Source organism: Harpia harpyja, chromosome 8 (genome assembly GCF_026419915.1).
Source record: "Harpia harpyja isolate bHarHar1 chromosome 8, bHarHar1 primary haplotype, whole genome shotgun sequence".
Lineage (NCBI taxonomy): Eukaryota > Metazoa > Chordata > Aves > Accipitriformes > Accipitridae > Harpia > Harpia harpyja.
The window spans coordinates 19,593,744-19,609,850 of NC_068947.1; the positions used below are offsets into that span (position 1 = coordinate 19,593,744).

The 16,107-nt window shown below is 43.5% G+C and overlaps 1 protein-coding gene across 1 annotated transcript in view; it reads left to right on the plus strand.

The window, feature by feature from the left end:
• Nucleotides 1-2,213, plus strand: part of CYYR1 (cysteine and tyrosine rich 1) — a 63,027-nt gene extending 60,814 nt beyond the window's left edge. The window contains exon 4 of the mRNA XM_052794872.1: nt 1,190-2,213. Within this exon, the coding sequence (XP_052650832.1) occupies nt 1,190-1,323 (134 nt within the window). The 3' untranslated portion in view covers nt 1,324-2,213. The remainder of the gene's footprint in view (nt 1-1,189) is intronic.
• Nucleotides 2,214-16,107: the final 13,894 nt, after the last annotated feature.

Consider the following 16,107-nt stretch of genomic DNA (forward strand, 5'->3'; position numbering starts at 1 on the left):
ACTGTCATGAACACTTCTGGATTAATGACTGACCTGGCTTTGGCTGCAGGGTTTGTGACCAACCCTACCCCCTGCCATTACTGTTTTGGACAGGAATAGCAAGCGAGGGGTTGCCCTTCCTTTGGCCACAGCAACAGCCAGGTTTTCAGAGAGCAGGGAGTGCTTTTCATGGCACACTGGGATTTGAGTCTCTTCCCTCATCACAAATATCCTAGGTTTCTGTTTCCTCTCTGTTCAAGTGCTATTTCACTGCCAGTCTGCTTGAGACATCTAGGGAGGGGATAGGAAGGCATCCGTGGTGACATAAACAGAGACATGAGCAGACTCTGGACCTTAACAGTGACATGGTGACATGAGCAGACTCTGGACCTTAAAATTTGTGGAGACTACTGTAGTGGGGTCTTGATATGGAGCCTTCAGTTCCTACCATGCTGTCATTCTGCAGCATTTACTGTCTTTTTGATCACTGAATTAATCCTTCTTCTCTAAGGTTACTAGAAGTAGTTGAGAAAATGTTTTCAGCTGTTTGTGAATATTTTTGTTGCTTCCTAAATGCCTGACCCAGTTTACAAATGCTGGGCTCTCCTCAGATGTCTCCGTTGGGGTGAACAGGGTGAAAGCTTCCTTCTTCGTCAGCCGGAGCCCTGGGAACGTCCTGGGAAGATGTCCGGCGTTTGCCCTGGGAGGTGTGATGCTGCTATGCTGCTGTGTTTGGCATGGCATGGCAGGTCACATCACATATCTCCTGGGGATCCAGAGGGTGTTTGAGAGGTCTGTGGAGATCAGCGAAAGCCCTGGCTACCCTGTCATTTTGAGACAACATAAACTCATTTTGCTGCTGAAGGGGGTGGAAGGGAATGGATCTGATAAAAACCTAACCTTCCTCCCCTGGAAAAGTTTAGCTCTGCCACATCATCCTGGTATCATCTGCCATACTGCCACTCAAACACTGTTACCAGCACAACACGTCAGTGAGCACGTGGCTAAGCAGTGAAAGAAAGGGCAATAAGCAAGGACTTGCATTGACATAAAGTGACTGTATAATGACAGTCTGAAAAAGAAGTCAGCGCATTGCCAGGAGATCTTACATCAGTTATACGGAAGTCTGAATGTGAACTAGAAAATACTTGGGGGCCTTGCATCTGAAAAAAATATTTTTAACTATGTCTTCTTTTTCCTCCCATTTCAGTGGCTCCACCACCATACAGTTACGACTACGAAATGGAGTACCCAGCTGACCTACCTCCACCTTATACTCCAACCCCACAGACTTCGATACAGTATCCCCCACCCCCTCCATACCCTGCATACTCAGCGAAATAATTACATGGCTTCATGCAGATATTAACTGCCTGTTGAAACAGCAGCACTGTTGGGACAAATATTACCACCTCAGGGACAAATAGGACAGGGTCTGCATCAACACATATGGCCAGGTGTTGAAAGAACTTGGGAGGGTTGCCATGGCTCAGGATGAAGAAAAATACTGTCCACTCCGGACCATCATGTTTCATGATTAAACAACCTGTGACCAAACCGAAGAAACAGTTCCTGTACATTAGTGCCTGATGAGTAGTGCTTAGCATCTGTGCTTAGCTTCAGCTGCAGCCCGTTACAGCACGTGGGAGTGGGGGTCTTGCCATGTAAGAATGTGCAAGTGGTGCAAATGGTTCAACAAGCTGTTTCAAAAGCAGAAGAGGCAGCTGCTGGGGCTTATTCTGGGGGAAAACTCCAACTGTTCTCTTCAAGTATGTGTTATGCCTTTCCTTGAAATGAGGGGAATAAGGAAGAATAAGGAACACAAGCTATTTTCAGTTTCTATGTCAGGCTGATAATACCCAATGATCAGCTGTGCATATTGGTCTGATAAGCATATCACAAAGAGAAGTGCTGTCAGAGTTATTCAGTAACCAAAAAATGATGGATATTATTTTTGGCCAAGTGCAGGTTGTTTTAAGTGCCTACTTTTAAACAGTTTGAGACTAGTTCATGGCCTAAAACATAAACACAAAGAGCATTTTTATATGTGAAATACACTAATTTATAGCTGATTTACCTGGACTTAAATACTGTATACATTGGAAATATGCTACAATGCCTTTTTTATCAGCAAATGATGCTTTGATTTTTTAAAAAAACACTGAATCAGAAAAACTCACAAGTGGTAGAAGAAATACAAAGCAAATATTAAAACATCATAGATTTGTCTTCAATTGGATTGTGTAAAGACTGTTTTAAAAAAAAAAATCATATTGTTTACCCATAATAATGATATTCAGCCTAACCAAAGACATGAGCATAGAGACTGAGCTTCAGATTACTTTTGAATGTTGTCTTGGGCATTTTAAAAGTGTAAGTCACTAAAGAATTTTTTTTGCATTTGTCATGCATATTGTTCAAAATTACTTAATCTCTACTATATAAAGTACAGACCTTTATGATTTAAAATGTTCCATATACTTATGGTGCTAACTGTAATTCAGGAGCAGCTATTTGACTTCAGAATAGAGTATCCCATTGCCTAAAGCATCATCCTTCAATGGTAAGACTAGTATTTTTCTCAGTTTTATATGCAAACCACAAAGACAGTAGTTCTCTTCAGGGATTTAAAAGTGCTGAGTGCCCTTAGTTTGAGTTGGGTGGCTGGGCTGTTTGAGAATGCTACAGCCAGAATAGCGGAAGGTGACAAAAATACAGCACCTAGAGTTCAGTACAGCTGTGGCATCAGGTCCGTTTCAGTGGGAGAGACTGCAGGTTACCACTGATTCCAGAGATCAGAACGCATTTAAGTGTTTTCCAGTGTAGCCCTCATCTTCTTTTCAGGTGTATCATTGTATTAATGAATGAAAAAGCAGCTTGCAAAAGGTGGTACCATATCCCAGTGAAGTCAACTGACAACCTCTCATCACCCCTTAAGTCTGATATTTTTGGCATTCGGTCCTGAGTCAGGGAAGAACTCAAGCAATCTTTTAACTTTGAGCACAAAAGTTATTCAGAGGCTTTCTTGTAAACAAGACCTTACTGACTGTTCTTGCTCAGATTTTGTAGTTGTATTTGTCCTTTCCAGGCTGACTAAGCTTATCCTATTGAAACCCCACTTAAAAGTGCAAATGGCCTCAGACCTCACCAATGTAAGTTCAGAAGATCTGTGTCGTGGCCCTTGGCCAAACTGAGCCTTGAGTCACAGGCCCATAGCTACCTAGGCATTTGTAACCCAGAGGAAAACTGAGCTGTGTCACAGGTTTTGGTTGCTGCTGGTTCCTTGGAGTCTTCTCCAAGGAAGGAGAGTTATATTCTCATTTCTGTTTTGGTGTTTAGAGGTGGCACATCCTGAGCTAGGTTATCCTTACCATTACTTCTGCTCTGGGCTATGTCCTGTGACATTTCAGCTGGTACCCTGTTCCCTCAAGAGATGGATGTTCCTCAGCTGAAATCCTCCTGTGAAGGGCAACTTTCTATGTGCAGTGTTTTGGCAGTCTGTACTCAAAACCATCTGCAGGGGTATTGATGCACCTGCCAACATGGTGGCCAGCATGAAGAACAGAATAAGCATAGTTTTCTCTGTGGAGAATCCTGTTCCTACCACATCATTCTATGCTAGTACCTCAGCACTTTCCAGCTGATCACACCGGATTATATTTCTGTGCCAAAAAGTTAACTATAGATAAAGAGTATTGTCATTTTTCCCATTTTTGTATTTCATTTCTTTGTGCTGAACATGCAGATGCACAAATCAAAGAGCAGTTTGTATTTGATGAATCCAGTCTCCTGAAAAATACAGAGAAAGAAAACTATCCTATAGATCATAAATCTTCCCTTAGAGGAAGAATTTCTCCAGCTGTGACATATGTCAGAACAAGTTATAAAGCAGGTTTCTTAAATAAAAAGGCATTTCTGGAAAATAACTAAAAGTCTTTGATCGCAGTCCTCTGTTTTTCAGCTTTGTGATTGCATGTTGCCTCTGATGATATTGCATGAAGGTCGTAGTAACTGAAGTACTTACAATGTATACACGACTTATTCCAGGGAAAAATTATGGAAATAGGAAATTGATAATTTTGTAGTGGGAGAGAGCTGGTTTTTTGCTATGAAAACACTAGTGAGGATGTTGATTTTAGTATGCTAATTAATGTTCTGCAGATCCACATATATTGGGCCATACCAGACAATGATTTTAATCTCAAAGGACACCAGATCTCTTGTCCTTGCTAAGGGCATAAAATATAAAGGTGTTGCCCTTTCAGCAAACCAGGTAAAACTAGTATGGAGTGGCGTATTTTCAGAAAGAGGTGATGACTGCATTGAAAATAAGTGAAAGAGTGCCACAGAGGAGGAGGGAGTCTGAAAGATTTATAAAAGTAAAAGAATAGAACAGAGAAGTTGCTGCATAAACAAATGGAAGCATTTGCTAATACTAAAGTCAGTTGAGTTTAGTTGAAAAAGTTGAAGTGTTTTTATACCTTAAGTGTTATTTTCTTTGTGTGGAAACATGTAATTTGTTCAACACCTTCATATTCAAAGTTCTGCAGCACAGGTATTGCCAACCAGTAGTCATTTATTCTGTTTCACATGAGTAGCTTGCAGATGAGTGGGTTAGTACAAAGAGTTTTTACTTAGTCACACTGACTTATTTCAGTCTCATGCCCTACATCATATTGTAAAGTAAGAAAAAAAATACAGAAATGTAATCTGTGGCTGAGAAAGGGCAAACAATCTTTTGCTTTTTGTGCTTGGCAGTGGACATTGTCACTAATTGGTCAGTGAATGTAGCATTGCCCTGGGCAGTACCTATACTTGGACCAAATGCTACTGATTTTCTTGTGATCTCAGGTTGCTCTGCCTTTGGTTCACGATTTCCAGGCTGAGCTGGGGAGGCAGAGGGGGAACGTTGCTGTGTCACGAGTACAGGACCTGGTCCCATGAGCCTTTCTCCTTGGTTTCCTAGTTTAGTACATTAGATGACTGCCTGGTTGCACGATTGCTGTTACAGATTGGAAGCAGCAGGAGTTGCAGGTGCTTACAAGGGCACATATGCTTGCATATGCTCTGATGCCAGTCCTCTTTTGTGGAAAAAAAAAATTCTGTGTGTGATGTCTTAGTTAATCATGTATCAGGGATATTTCAAGCCATGATTCATTTCACAAACTTAATTTAATCTGGCATTTCTTTAACTATTTTTCCCAGAAAGGGCTACTTCAAAACGTGTTCTCTCTCTGACAGCCTACTGTTTCTAGGGTATATACCAAACAGCAGGAGAAATCTATTTAAGAGCTAATGACCCATTTGGGAGACTTTACAAATTAGGTAATAATCAGTTGGAAGAGTTAAAAGGCCAAGGCAAAGCCAAGGGAAGTTAATGTGCTAGGCTGCCATTACCTAAATGACACATTCCGATGAAAGGATCGTTAATGCTATTATAAGCCTTTTTTAGTTAATGAAAAATGTAACGATTTGCTTTTTTAATATTGGTAACTTTGAAAAATGCACTTTTACCAATGTACTAGACCAGATTTTCAGTAGTGCCACGATGAAAAGATTAGATTGCTCCATAGAGCACCTGGATCGATGTTAACAGTGTTCTTGGTATAGTAGAAATAGAGTCTTTCTATTTAAAGCAAATGTTCTCAAGACCCTTTGTGAAATCAGAATGATATTTTTTGGATGTAATGGGATAGTTCACAAAGCACTGATGGCTATCTATTAGAATAGTGAATGTTTGGCATTTCTGTATTCACTTTCATCCTGGAAGCCCTCCAAATGCTTTAGTAACTAGAAAAATAATTATTTTAGTCACCTTGGAATAAAATGCAAGAGGTATTTAGCAGCACACAGTAATAGTATGTAACACTCTGAGGCAGAAATTGCACAAAAGGATTAAGGCAAATTGAATCTATTTCTTCAGCTTCACTAAAACATCAGTGCTTGGACAAAACACCTTGAGAAAATAATGACCAGAACCTTTTATCAAGTGGTCCCTATTATTACTTTCCAATGGGTACACCCAGTCTAGTGGTGGTTTTTATATTGCAGCAATGTCTGAGGTCTGAAAAGCAGAGCCCCAGTCCAAGCCTGGATTGTAGTGCACCCATTGTAAAAACACCCTTCCCACTCTGTCAAGATTTTGGTGTGCAGCTGAAAAAGATGAACAAAGGATTAAAGAAAGGAGAGGTGATGGTCCCTCACTTTACAAAAGGGAAAGAGAAATAGGGAAAAACAAAAATGGTCAGGACTTTTTGATTTTGCGTGACCTACAGAGGACGGCTCGCTGGTGCTGCTGCTGGTGACTGTCAACTGTAGGAAGAGCGAAAGCAATGAGCACAGAGTGTGCTGAAGAGCTGCCAAGCAATCAGAACAGCCCAGAGAAGGATCCAGGGAGCTCTGGCTGGGGATCATGTAACTTATGGTGCTGGAGGCAATAACTAGAGCAGAAACATTTGTCTGTCTGGTTTGCTGTGAAGATTATATGGTCAGTATTTACACAGCACTGTAAGTGGAAAATGTTAATTATTTTTGTTATGCTATGCACCATTTGTATTTTGCATCCTTAGTGGAGAGTAGGAAAGGGCAGGCTTTGGATGCCATTGCTATCACAGTGATGACTAAGAATGGACTAATGCCAGCAGAAACAAAAGGAAAGCCAAAGACTTAGGTGTTTCTGAAGAAAGTGGGGGGGGGTTGTCAGCCTAGCATATGGAGCTGGTTCCTTCACGGAGGCGAGCTGGCCTGTTGCCAGTGAAGGCAGCTGATTTTAAACAGCTGAAGCCTGCAGGAGGGAGGTGGGAACTGTGTAATGCTGTTTTTCCCCAGGCCTGAGACTTCACCTGACCCCTCTGCTTCTTCGCAGGAAACCTGCTGGCGGGGGGCAGGGGTGGTTCAAGGCAGTCCTCCTTTCTTGCATTAATGCCAAGCTGGCTATCTTAGCCCATAACCTTCACAAGGCATCTAGGATATGTTCATTTTCAGGAACATAGGCAAAACCATTTTTTTATGGCCAGTAAGCAATCCTCAAATTTCTCTCACTAGATCCCATGTTGTATTGACGGGAAGTCCTCCATTACAGGAACTAGTCTGGAGACTGGTACCACCTTTTGCCAGTTTATCCACATTGTCCCATCTTTTTTCTATTATAGCATATTTACCAGTGACTCATCTCATTGCCCTTATTTTACATGCTCCCTCAGGGCTGCATCCTTATTTTACTGCTGCTTGCCAAAGAGCTTTTCCGAAGAGCGCTGATCGCAGGGATACATTTTCCAAGCAGACCCCTTCCCCTGCCCCCCTCCATCACCACTGCTGGAAGCTGCCTGGGGAGGCTGAGCTCTGCAAGAGTCATCTGTACCCTGTTTTTAAACATTTCCTCCTCTGCAGGGGAGGAAGGCCAGCTGTTCAGCAGCTACCCTGAGATCACCCTTAGCCCAAGCTTTGTTTGTGATGAAACTTCACTCTCCCTCTCTGTTTCCAGAAATCCAAATGTGGTCAGTAAGTTCAGAAAGAGGAAAGGGAAATGGAAAAAGAAGTCATGCCCACATCTGCTTTCTGGTTTAGCTCAGTGTGGTGGGTTGACCGTGGCTGGATGCCAGGTGCCCACGAAAGCCGCTCTATCGCTCCCCTCCTCGGCTGGATGGGGGGGGGGGAAATACGACAAAAGGCTCATGGATCAAGATAAGGGCAGGGAAATCACTCAGCAATTACCATCATAGATAAAATGGACTCGACTTGGGGAAATTAGTTTAATTTATTACCAAACAAATCAGAGTAGGGTAATGAGAAATAAAACTAAATCTTAAAACACCTTCCCCCCACCCCTCCCTTCTTCCCAGGCTTAAATTCACCCCTGATTTTCTCTACCTCCTCCCCACCAGCAGCACAGGGGGACGGGGAATGGGGGTTGGGGTCAGCTCATCACATGTTTTCTCTGCTGCTCCTTCCTCCTCAGGGGAAGGACTCCTCACTCGTCCCCTGCTCCACTGTGGGGTCCCTCCCGCGGGAGACAGTCCTCCATGAACTTCTCCAACGTGGGTCCTTCCCACGGGCTGCTGTTCTTCACACGCTGCTCCAGCATGGGTCCCTTCCACAGGCTGCAGTCCTTCAGGCACAAACTGCTCCAGTGTGGGTCCCCCACAGGGTCACAAGTCCTGCCAGAAAACCTGCTCCAGCGTGGGCTCCTCTCTCCACGGGGCCACAGGTCCTGCCAGGAGCCTGCTCCAGCATGGGCTTCCCACAGGGTCACAGCCTCCTTCGGGCACCCACCTGCTCCAGCGTGGGGTCCTCCACGGGCTGCAGGTGGATATCTGCTCCACCGTGGACCTCCATGGGCTGCAGGGGGACAGCCTGCCTCACCATGGTCTTCCCCACGGGCTGCAGGGGAATTTCTGCTCCAGTGCCTGGAGCATCTCCTCCCCCGTCCTTCTTCACTGACCTTGGGGTCTGCAGGGTTGTTTCTCTCACATATTCTCACTCCTCTTGCCAGCTGCAATTTTTCTGTTGTGCAGTAACTTTCTTCCCTTCTTAAATCTGTTATCCCAGAGGCACTACCACCGTCACTGATGGGCTCGGCCTTGGCCAGCGGTGGGTCCATCTTGGAGCCAGCTGGTATTGGCTCTGTCGGACATAGGGGAAGCTTCTAGCAGCTTCTCACAGAATCCACTCCTGTAGCCCCCTACTACCAAAACCTTGCCACGCAAACCCTATGCACTCAGCTCTGAGGGATCTTTTTCCCTGTGTATTGCCAGCTATCAAGTTGATAGCATGTCTCCTCTTTTCTGAATGTTTCTGTTTTCCTCCACTGTAGAGCATCTTTAACAGGAGGGGAGGGTGTGTTATGGGCATCTGTGCAACTGCAAAGCCCAAATGTTCCCTGGGGCTGCCTTGTGATTTTGGTACCTATAGTCACCTGCTTTGCATCTGGACCTTTATGAACAATCGCTCAACTGGGAAATAGTTTTTACCCTTTTTGTTGAAATATAATACACTTCCTGGCTTAATTTTTAGATATCTATGTCCCTTGCTTTTATACAGGTGGTAACTTGTTGGTGACTAGGCTGTGCTTAATTAAACAAAATGTTAATCTAGGGCTGGTAATCCAGTGAACCTATGGAGCGGGACTCAAACTCTTTCGTTATACCCTGAAACTTGAACGATAACTCAGCAACTACAGATTATATCGATTGTATGGTGGGATATGCAGAACATACATATGGAATAAATCTGTATATTTGCGCCTGGACCTCATTTGAGGCTGAGTACCATAGCAGTGAGCCGCTTTGTTATGGTAATGGGCTTGGGGTGGTTGATACTTGCCAAGGCATAAAGGGATACCAGGGTACCTGCCATTTATTGATAGCCGAGAGACAAGATTGCTTCTGTACCTGCTCCCTCACATAACAAGAATTTATGAAATCATCTGAGGCTGCCCTTGTCAATTATCATCATCATTATTTCTGTGTTTGAAAAACAAGGCAGAGTTCTTGTGGGCATTCATCAAAGTACTGTGGTAGCGCAGTCTCCACTACTGTGCCTCACCTGAGACCTCATCAGGTAAATTCTTGAGATTCAGGAATGAAAATAAATACATATTTGCTGCATTGCTGTTCCTCATTTGGTGGTGGTCTTCCTCTGAGGTGGAGGGTGGGGGATCAGCCATTGGATTCAGGATTGGGAAACCAGCTGATACCTGTGTGTGCACATAGTGATGAACTTGGAGATAAACCGTCCCAGCTGGCTGATCGAGTTGGGCTCCTTATCGACAAGCTGTGAACCTATGTTTAGGAGGTCTGCCACAGCTATGCTATCACTGTGTATCCATCTTCATAATCTAGAAGAGACTACAGTGAGGTACAAATGGTCCTGGACATATCTGAGAGACTGGTAGAGTACAACGAAGTTTCCCCCAGCTCTCACTATGGGATACAATCAAACTAGGGCAGTTCAGTGAGCCTGCCCTGCTGGGGAGGGCTCCCTCTCCCCAGCCATGAGTGCTCACCCCCCAATCTACAAGCAGCGGCTCCCTGGCTCTGCAAGGGTTGGTGTGCGGCACCCACAGCAGGACATGGCAGTAAGTCAGCTTGGCAAAAGCCAATACTTAACTTTCATTGAAAAATCTATCATTAAAATCTACATTTCCTTTTGCTGGTGTTTATTGCTGATTATAATTTCTGGTCAGCTTCTGTGAGTGAAATTGAGGACAAGCTGTGACTAGTGATGTGGTGCAGAGAGGGGATGCTGTATGTCTCAAGAATTGGAGTCCTGCAGAAAGGTAAGATTGACTTGATAATCAAGAATCCTGGGAAAAGTCACAACATAAACATACAGGTTTATTGATGTGTATCTTTAAAGCCAGAAGAGTAGCATCCTGATGTTCCTATCCCTTCCACAGCTGTCATATTCATTTAAAAAAAGATCATGAGCCCAACATATGTTCTTTCTCTAGCTGCTAAGTGCAGAAAAGTTCCTTTTTAAGCCTGATCTACTCAGTGGTAAGCTTGGACAGTGATCCTTCTCACATGAATAAGGATAATAAAAGGGACTGATTCAGATCTTAGATCTTGGCTTATGGGAAGTGAGGGAAAACAAAGCATCCCACTAGTTGGAGCTCAAGATTCACTGCAGTTTTAGAGACTTCTCCATTCCATGGCTAATAGACTTATTTTGATCATGATAGTCAAGGTACCTGATGAGAGTTTTCATAAATTAAATAGGACAACAGTGATTGGTTCTGTCTGCCGTGGAAGAATAATTCTGGTCTAGGCAGAGCAAAGTGTCTGGTTTCCCTGTGCCCAGTTCACCATAACCCTCACATAAAACTTGCATGCGTGATGAAGTTGGATTAAGCAAAGTGGGATCTACATCCAGGAATACACTTACTCATTTTATATCAATTTGATAAGCTGGTATTTTTAACCTTTGCAACTGAAAAGGGCAATTAAGTCTCTGCCATTTACTTCTTCCATGCCCCAGGAGTAAGAAAGCGGAGTACAGGCTGACCTCTGGCAGTAGCTCTGCCTATGCTTGCTCTCCTGCAGAGCCTGGTGACAGTGCGGATGGAGGGAACGGACACAGCTCTGAGCATCTGCATCCAGCCTTGGCAACTGTTAGGCAATTATATGGCCAACTCTGCAATCTTGACTGTTAATTTTTGAGACAGTATATAGTTACTTTGCATAAGTTGTCCATATCTGAGTGCCTACCCAAGAGTTGAGAGTATTTTGTTTGACTTCCCAGCTTCTGAAGAAAAAAATCCTTCTTCCTGTATGAATGATACATTGCTATGAAAGGCCAATTCTGGTGGATCTAAGGGCTAAACAAACAAAAGGATAAATCTTCCCTGAGCTTCACCTGAAGACTTCCTCACTTCAGGTAATTAGCTCTGGTCCACCCTGGGTACAAGGGCTGGAAAATGACAGCCAAGGATTTCTGCTAAGGGGAATTTCTCATGCTGGACAGTGGGAGTGACTTTGGTGCTGCTTCTTTAAAATATGCATCATCATACCATCTGTAATTTAGAAATATTGCATTTATCCTGGTTATGAAAAGGAAACAGAACAACAGGAGGTAAGGGAAATTTTCAAGTGCAGATAAATCTTTCTGTTCTTCATATCTTGGAGGTCAGTGTTTAAAAGTAAGAAGCTGTAGATAAAGATCTTCAGCAATTTTCAGTCTTCTCTTGCCTATATATTTCCCAAGTGGCTGTCAAGTGTTATTTCTTCCTGGTGTTGTCAGCTTCTATTGCCTGCTACATGATATATATTTTAATTGACAGCCTGTAACAGCCATTCCAATCATAGTGAAAACAGTATTTTATAGCCAGTGTGGATGGAAGTTGTAACTTGAGGATGTGTCAGTTACTTGTTGGAAATATGAATAATTGATACTGAACATAATACCTTTTCACAGTCTATTTATTAGAGACAATGCAATCACAAAATAGCTTTTTTTTTTTTTTTAAAAAATGGTTTCCTTTAAGTATGATTCACTAGTCTGTGTAATTCAGGAAGAAAATTACTCAGCATCTAGTTAGAGTCTGAGTGAAGACTTGAACATACAAATGTAATCGGGCATGACAAAATATTCAGTTTTGCCCACAGAAATATTGAATACAAGGTTGACAGTTACCAAGTGTCTTGCTAGCGTCATTCATTGAAATGTGCTGCCAAGACTTCAGGTTAGATCTGAGTAGCAACGTGGAAGTGTGATTTTCGCACGTTGTATACCTGGGAGGGCAGCAGAGAGGACACAACAGTCAGACCCACAATGGGGAGGTACGCAGAGGCTCTGGAAGAGACTGCACCACACTCCAAGACTGCTGCTGTAAGGCCCTTGCCCCACATCTTTGCTGCTGTCATTACTCATGTTGTTTCTGGTAAATTTGAGTTGGGTGTATTGAGTTGAGTGAGATCTGATATCCCACCAAAGGCACAGCGAGAACAGAGTATGGTAGGAGAGGTAATGCCTTTTAAAGAAACCTTTTGGTCTGAGCGTCCATTTATGTGGAAGGTGAAGCTCCCATGGTGTAGATGGCTTCACTGGCAATTAACGTTTTCTGTTACCTGTGTGGTATTTTGAAGCTTGGCTAAGGCTCACCATTGTCTCCATCACTGATCTTGAAATTTAATTTTTCCTGGGCTGGAGTGTGACACAGAGACTTATCTATCTAAACCTTTTCCTGAGATCATGCCACCAACATCAGTGATGACTGCAGGCCACCCAACCTGCCCTAAGCCCCTTAGTGGAAGGAAGCATCATTACCCCTGTGCATGCTGCAGGGGTGTTGTCAAGAGCAGAAGGAATTTAAAACCATCTGAGTGGGCTGGAAGGCGTCCCTTTTTTAAACCTTGTACCTGATGTTGTAGGTTATGCAAGAGACAGCCTACAAGAAGGTTGTCTTTTTATAAATGAAGGGTGAATACCAGTTGGATAGGATGTTTTTCTTTAATTTGGTTTGTTTACCCTGAAATGAGCAGCTGGCCTGTGGTTTTGGGGAAAGAAGGGGGGGTTTTGCCCTTTGTTTTCCATGATTGTTGAATCAAGACCTGGGGGCAAAAGAAATGAAATCACTGTAATACAGGAAAGCTTTACACCTACTCTGGGTTTGTAGCCTGCTTGGGCTAAGATGACCTCGTCTCCAAGTTTTTATGGGTTTTTCCTGTGTCTTCCTTACCCACCCAGAGGGTTTTTTCTTGGCAGATTTTGAGGACTTTCCAGAGTTTTTCTGGGAATACAGAGCAGACCCATTGAGGCCACCATGCGAGAGTCACAGGCAAGAAGGTTGCCACCTGCCACATGGCTGCCTGCACACCCTGCAAGCCTGATGGGTCTGGGAAGGGGCAGAGGTCTTCAGCCCAGATGCTGCCAATTGCCTGCTCCTTGTGGTAAATTAATTTTATCTTTGAAAGAGATTTACTGCATCTTTGCAGACCTTTCCAGAAAATTCAGATTTATTGTGCATGCATTCATATTTCTGTCCAGGAAATCTCCAGGCTTAAATAAAGGTTGCTGAAAAAAAAGGAAGAAAAAAAAGATGTTTTACCACAAGGTAAGCTAATAACTAGTCCTAATTATCTTATTGTAAAATCAAGTGGAAATAAAAGTCAGGGTTGGTTGTTTTAATGTTGACAGCAACTTTCCTTTCCTCAACCACACTCTGCAAACAACAGGAGTCACTCCCCACACACACAATTTTTCACTGAGATAATTAGCTATCTCACAGCTTCAAAAAATAGGCAAATACCCATCTTCCACATGGGAGAGATACAGTGTTTTAAAAATCTCAACTGAGCTGAAGAAAGGAAGAGCTCCCTTCCCATTTAAACCTGAACCGAAGCTGCAAGTTCAATTTTTATGCTCCAAATGGGATGGATCCTGATGGCTGCCCTGTTGCAACAGGGCACAGCACCACAGTGCCTTGCTTTCTGTGATTGTGCCATCGGCATCTGCGTTTGGTGAGGACCCTCTGCAGTGGGGACGCTGGGGCGGGGGGAGATGGTGGAGCTGGTCTGCACCGCCGTCGCACAGTCGTGGGGTGGGTTGGGTGGCCCCGCCAGCCCCTCTCCTTGGACTGCCTCCATCCCTGGTGGCTGGCATCTCATATCCAGCTGGGAAATGCCAGCTTCTTCACGAAACATTGCCGGAAATGTGAGTTTAATGAGACTGAAGTCAGCAGGTAGTTTGGCAAATTATCTTTTTATGTCCGTAGTTGATTTTCACACATCAGTTCCCTCTCCCTTTCCTCTGAAAGCTGCCTATTGAGCAAAAGTATGAGCACATGAGTAGAAGTCCCTTGGCCCCCAACTCTTCTGCTCTGAGTGTAATTTCTCCTCTCAGTAGAGTGAGCAGCTTTGAGCCCTTTGTTTCTCTTTTTTGAGAGAGGACAGTGAATGCGCTGATAGGTGAAACCCCAACACAAGATGACTGGATCATCCACAGATACAGTCCTTCATTGCGTCACATCAAAGCAAGCACAAGAAAATACCAAAAAAACCTTGCAGGTGGAAACATTATACAGTGAGACCTGTGCTCATTCGCTGTCACTAGGCAGTCTGCTCCTGGGTGCCCAAGCCCAAATGGTGGCAATCCCCAGAAGAAACAACAGCCAACACGTTTGCTGTGGCAACAAGCCCTCCTCTCCTGTGGAGCAGGGGCTGCTAGTCTGTGATTTGGGGGCTACCCATCATCCAGCATTCAGTTCTCCATGCTATCAAATATCTTCTTTCTGACTTCATGCTTCAACTTGAGCTGAAACATTCCTATTTTATTTTAAAACTGCTCTAGTAACTGAGATTTTTTTTTCCCCCTTTTCTCCTCTCCCCAACATATAATTAGGGTTTCTGTTGGCATGAGGTTGCCTCATTTGGCTACATCGCACTGTTCTTCCTGGGTGGGAGTAACTGCATGGGAATTAAGTACCTTATACTATAGTTACAACAAAGGAAAGTTGTACTGCTTCACATGTAATGTCTACCATTTAGTTGTAAACGCTTCTCAGAAAGGCAAGGAAACTCTATACATCCCTCTTAATCTCCAAGGCAGAGCCCTTTCCCCTTCTGGGGACCTTGCAGACACAAACCTAAAAACAAACCCAAGCTGGCACAAAAGCCATCTCATTGCCTTAAAGGTTGTTTGACTCTTCTAGCGAAAACAGTGAAGAAATAACTAGGAACTACCACAGAATTTCAGAAATAAAGGACCGTATTTGTTATCACTAATAGCAATTTATTGTGGGTTTTTTTCTGTAAGCTCCCCATTCCCAGAGAGTGCTGTGAGAGGAGTGTGTTGAGGCATGGTGGTGCTGGGGGACAAGGTGAGTAGCAGAGTAGGCAGAACCCCTCCATTCCTCCAGAGAGGTGCTTCCCTTGCTTGGAGTTGAAATTCACATGGTTATCTCTTCTTCCAGAGCCAGCTCAGCCTCCAGTGGCTTTGGGCTGATACACGCCAGATGAGATCTTGCCCCCAAATACAAGGTAGGGCACCACTACAAGCACAATATAAGCTGGTCTCTTCCTTAGTAAGGATTTAAACATAAATTAAAAAAAAAAAAAAAGAAAAAATGTTCTCTTACCCATTTTTCAATGAGTGGGTAAATTCTTATTAGGTAGTATTTGCCAAAGGGCAAGATGTTATGTCATTATCTCTAGGCAGCTGCTGTTTTCTATTGTATGAAACTTTGGAGAAACACCTAGGCTAAATAGGTGTTCTTAACAGAAACACTGTGTCATAAATGGGCATGGGCAAGCCTTGCCCACCACAAGGGCACGGAAGGAGTGCCTTTTGCAGGGCTGAGAACAGACAGTGTACAGCATAGTCTACCCACCAGCTCTGGATAAAAAACTAGTACATTTATTTTAGTCATCTTTCTAGGGGGGCAGTTAACTCCATTACTTTAAAAAAGCACCTCTAAAGTTTAGAGGATGAAGAGCTTCTATCATGCTTGACACCGTTCTTGTCACCAAATAACAACAGTGCATTTCAGGATCTCTGCAGAGCTCAGCAAAGCAAAGAGTTTTTCAGCTGATGAAAAGGAGAGACATTTCCGTGAATGCCACATAGGCATGGGGTGGTATAACCTCACTGCATTTTAAGGAGAAAGTTAATATTTCAGAACCTTCTTTTTTT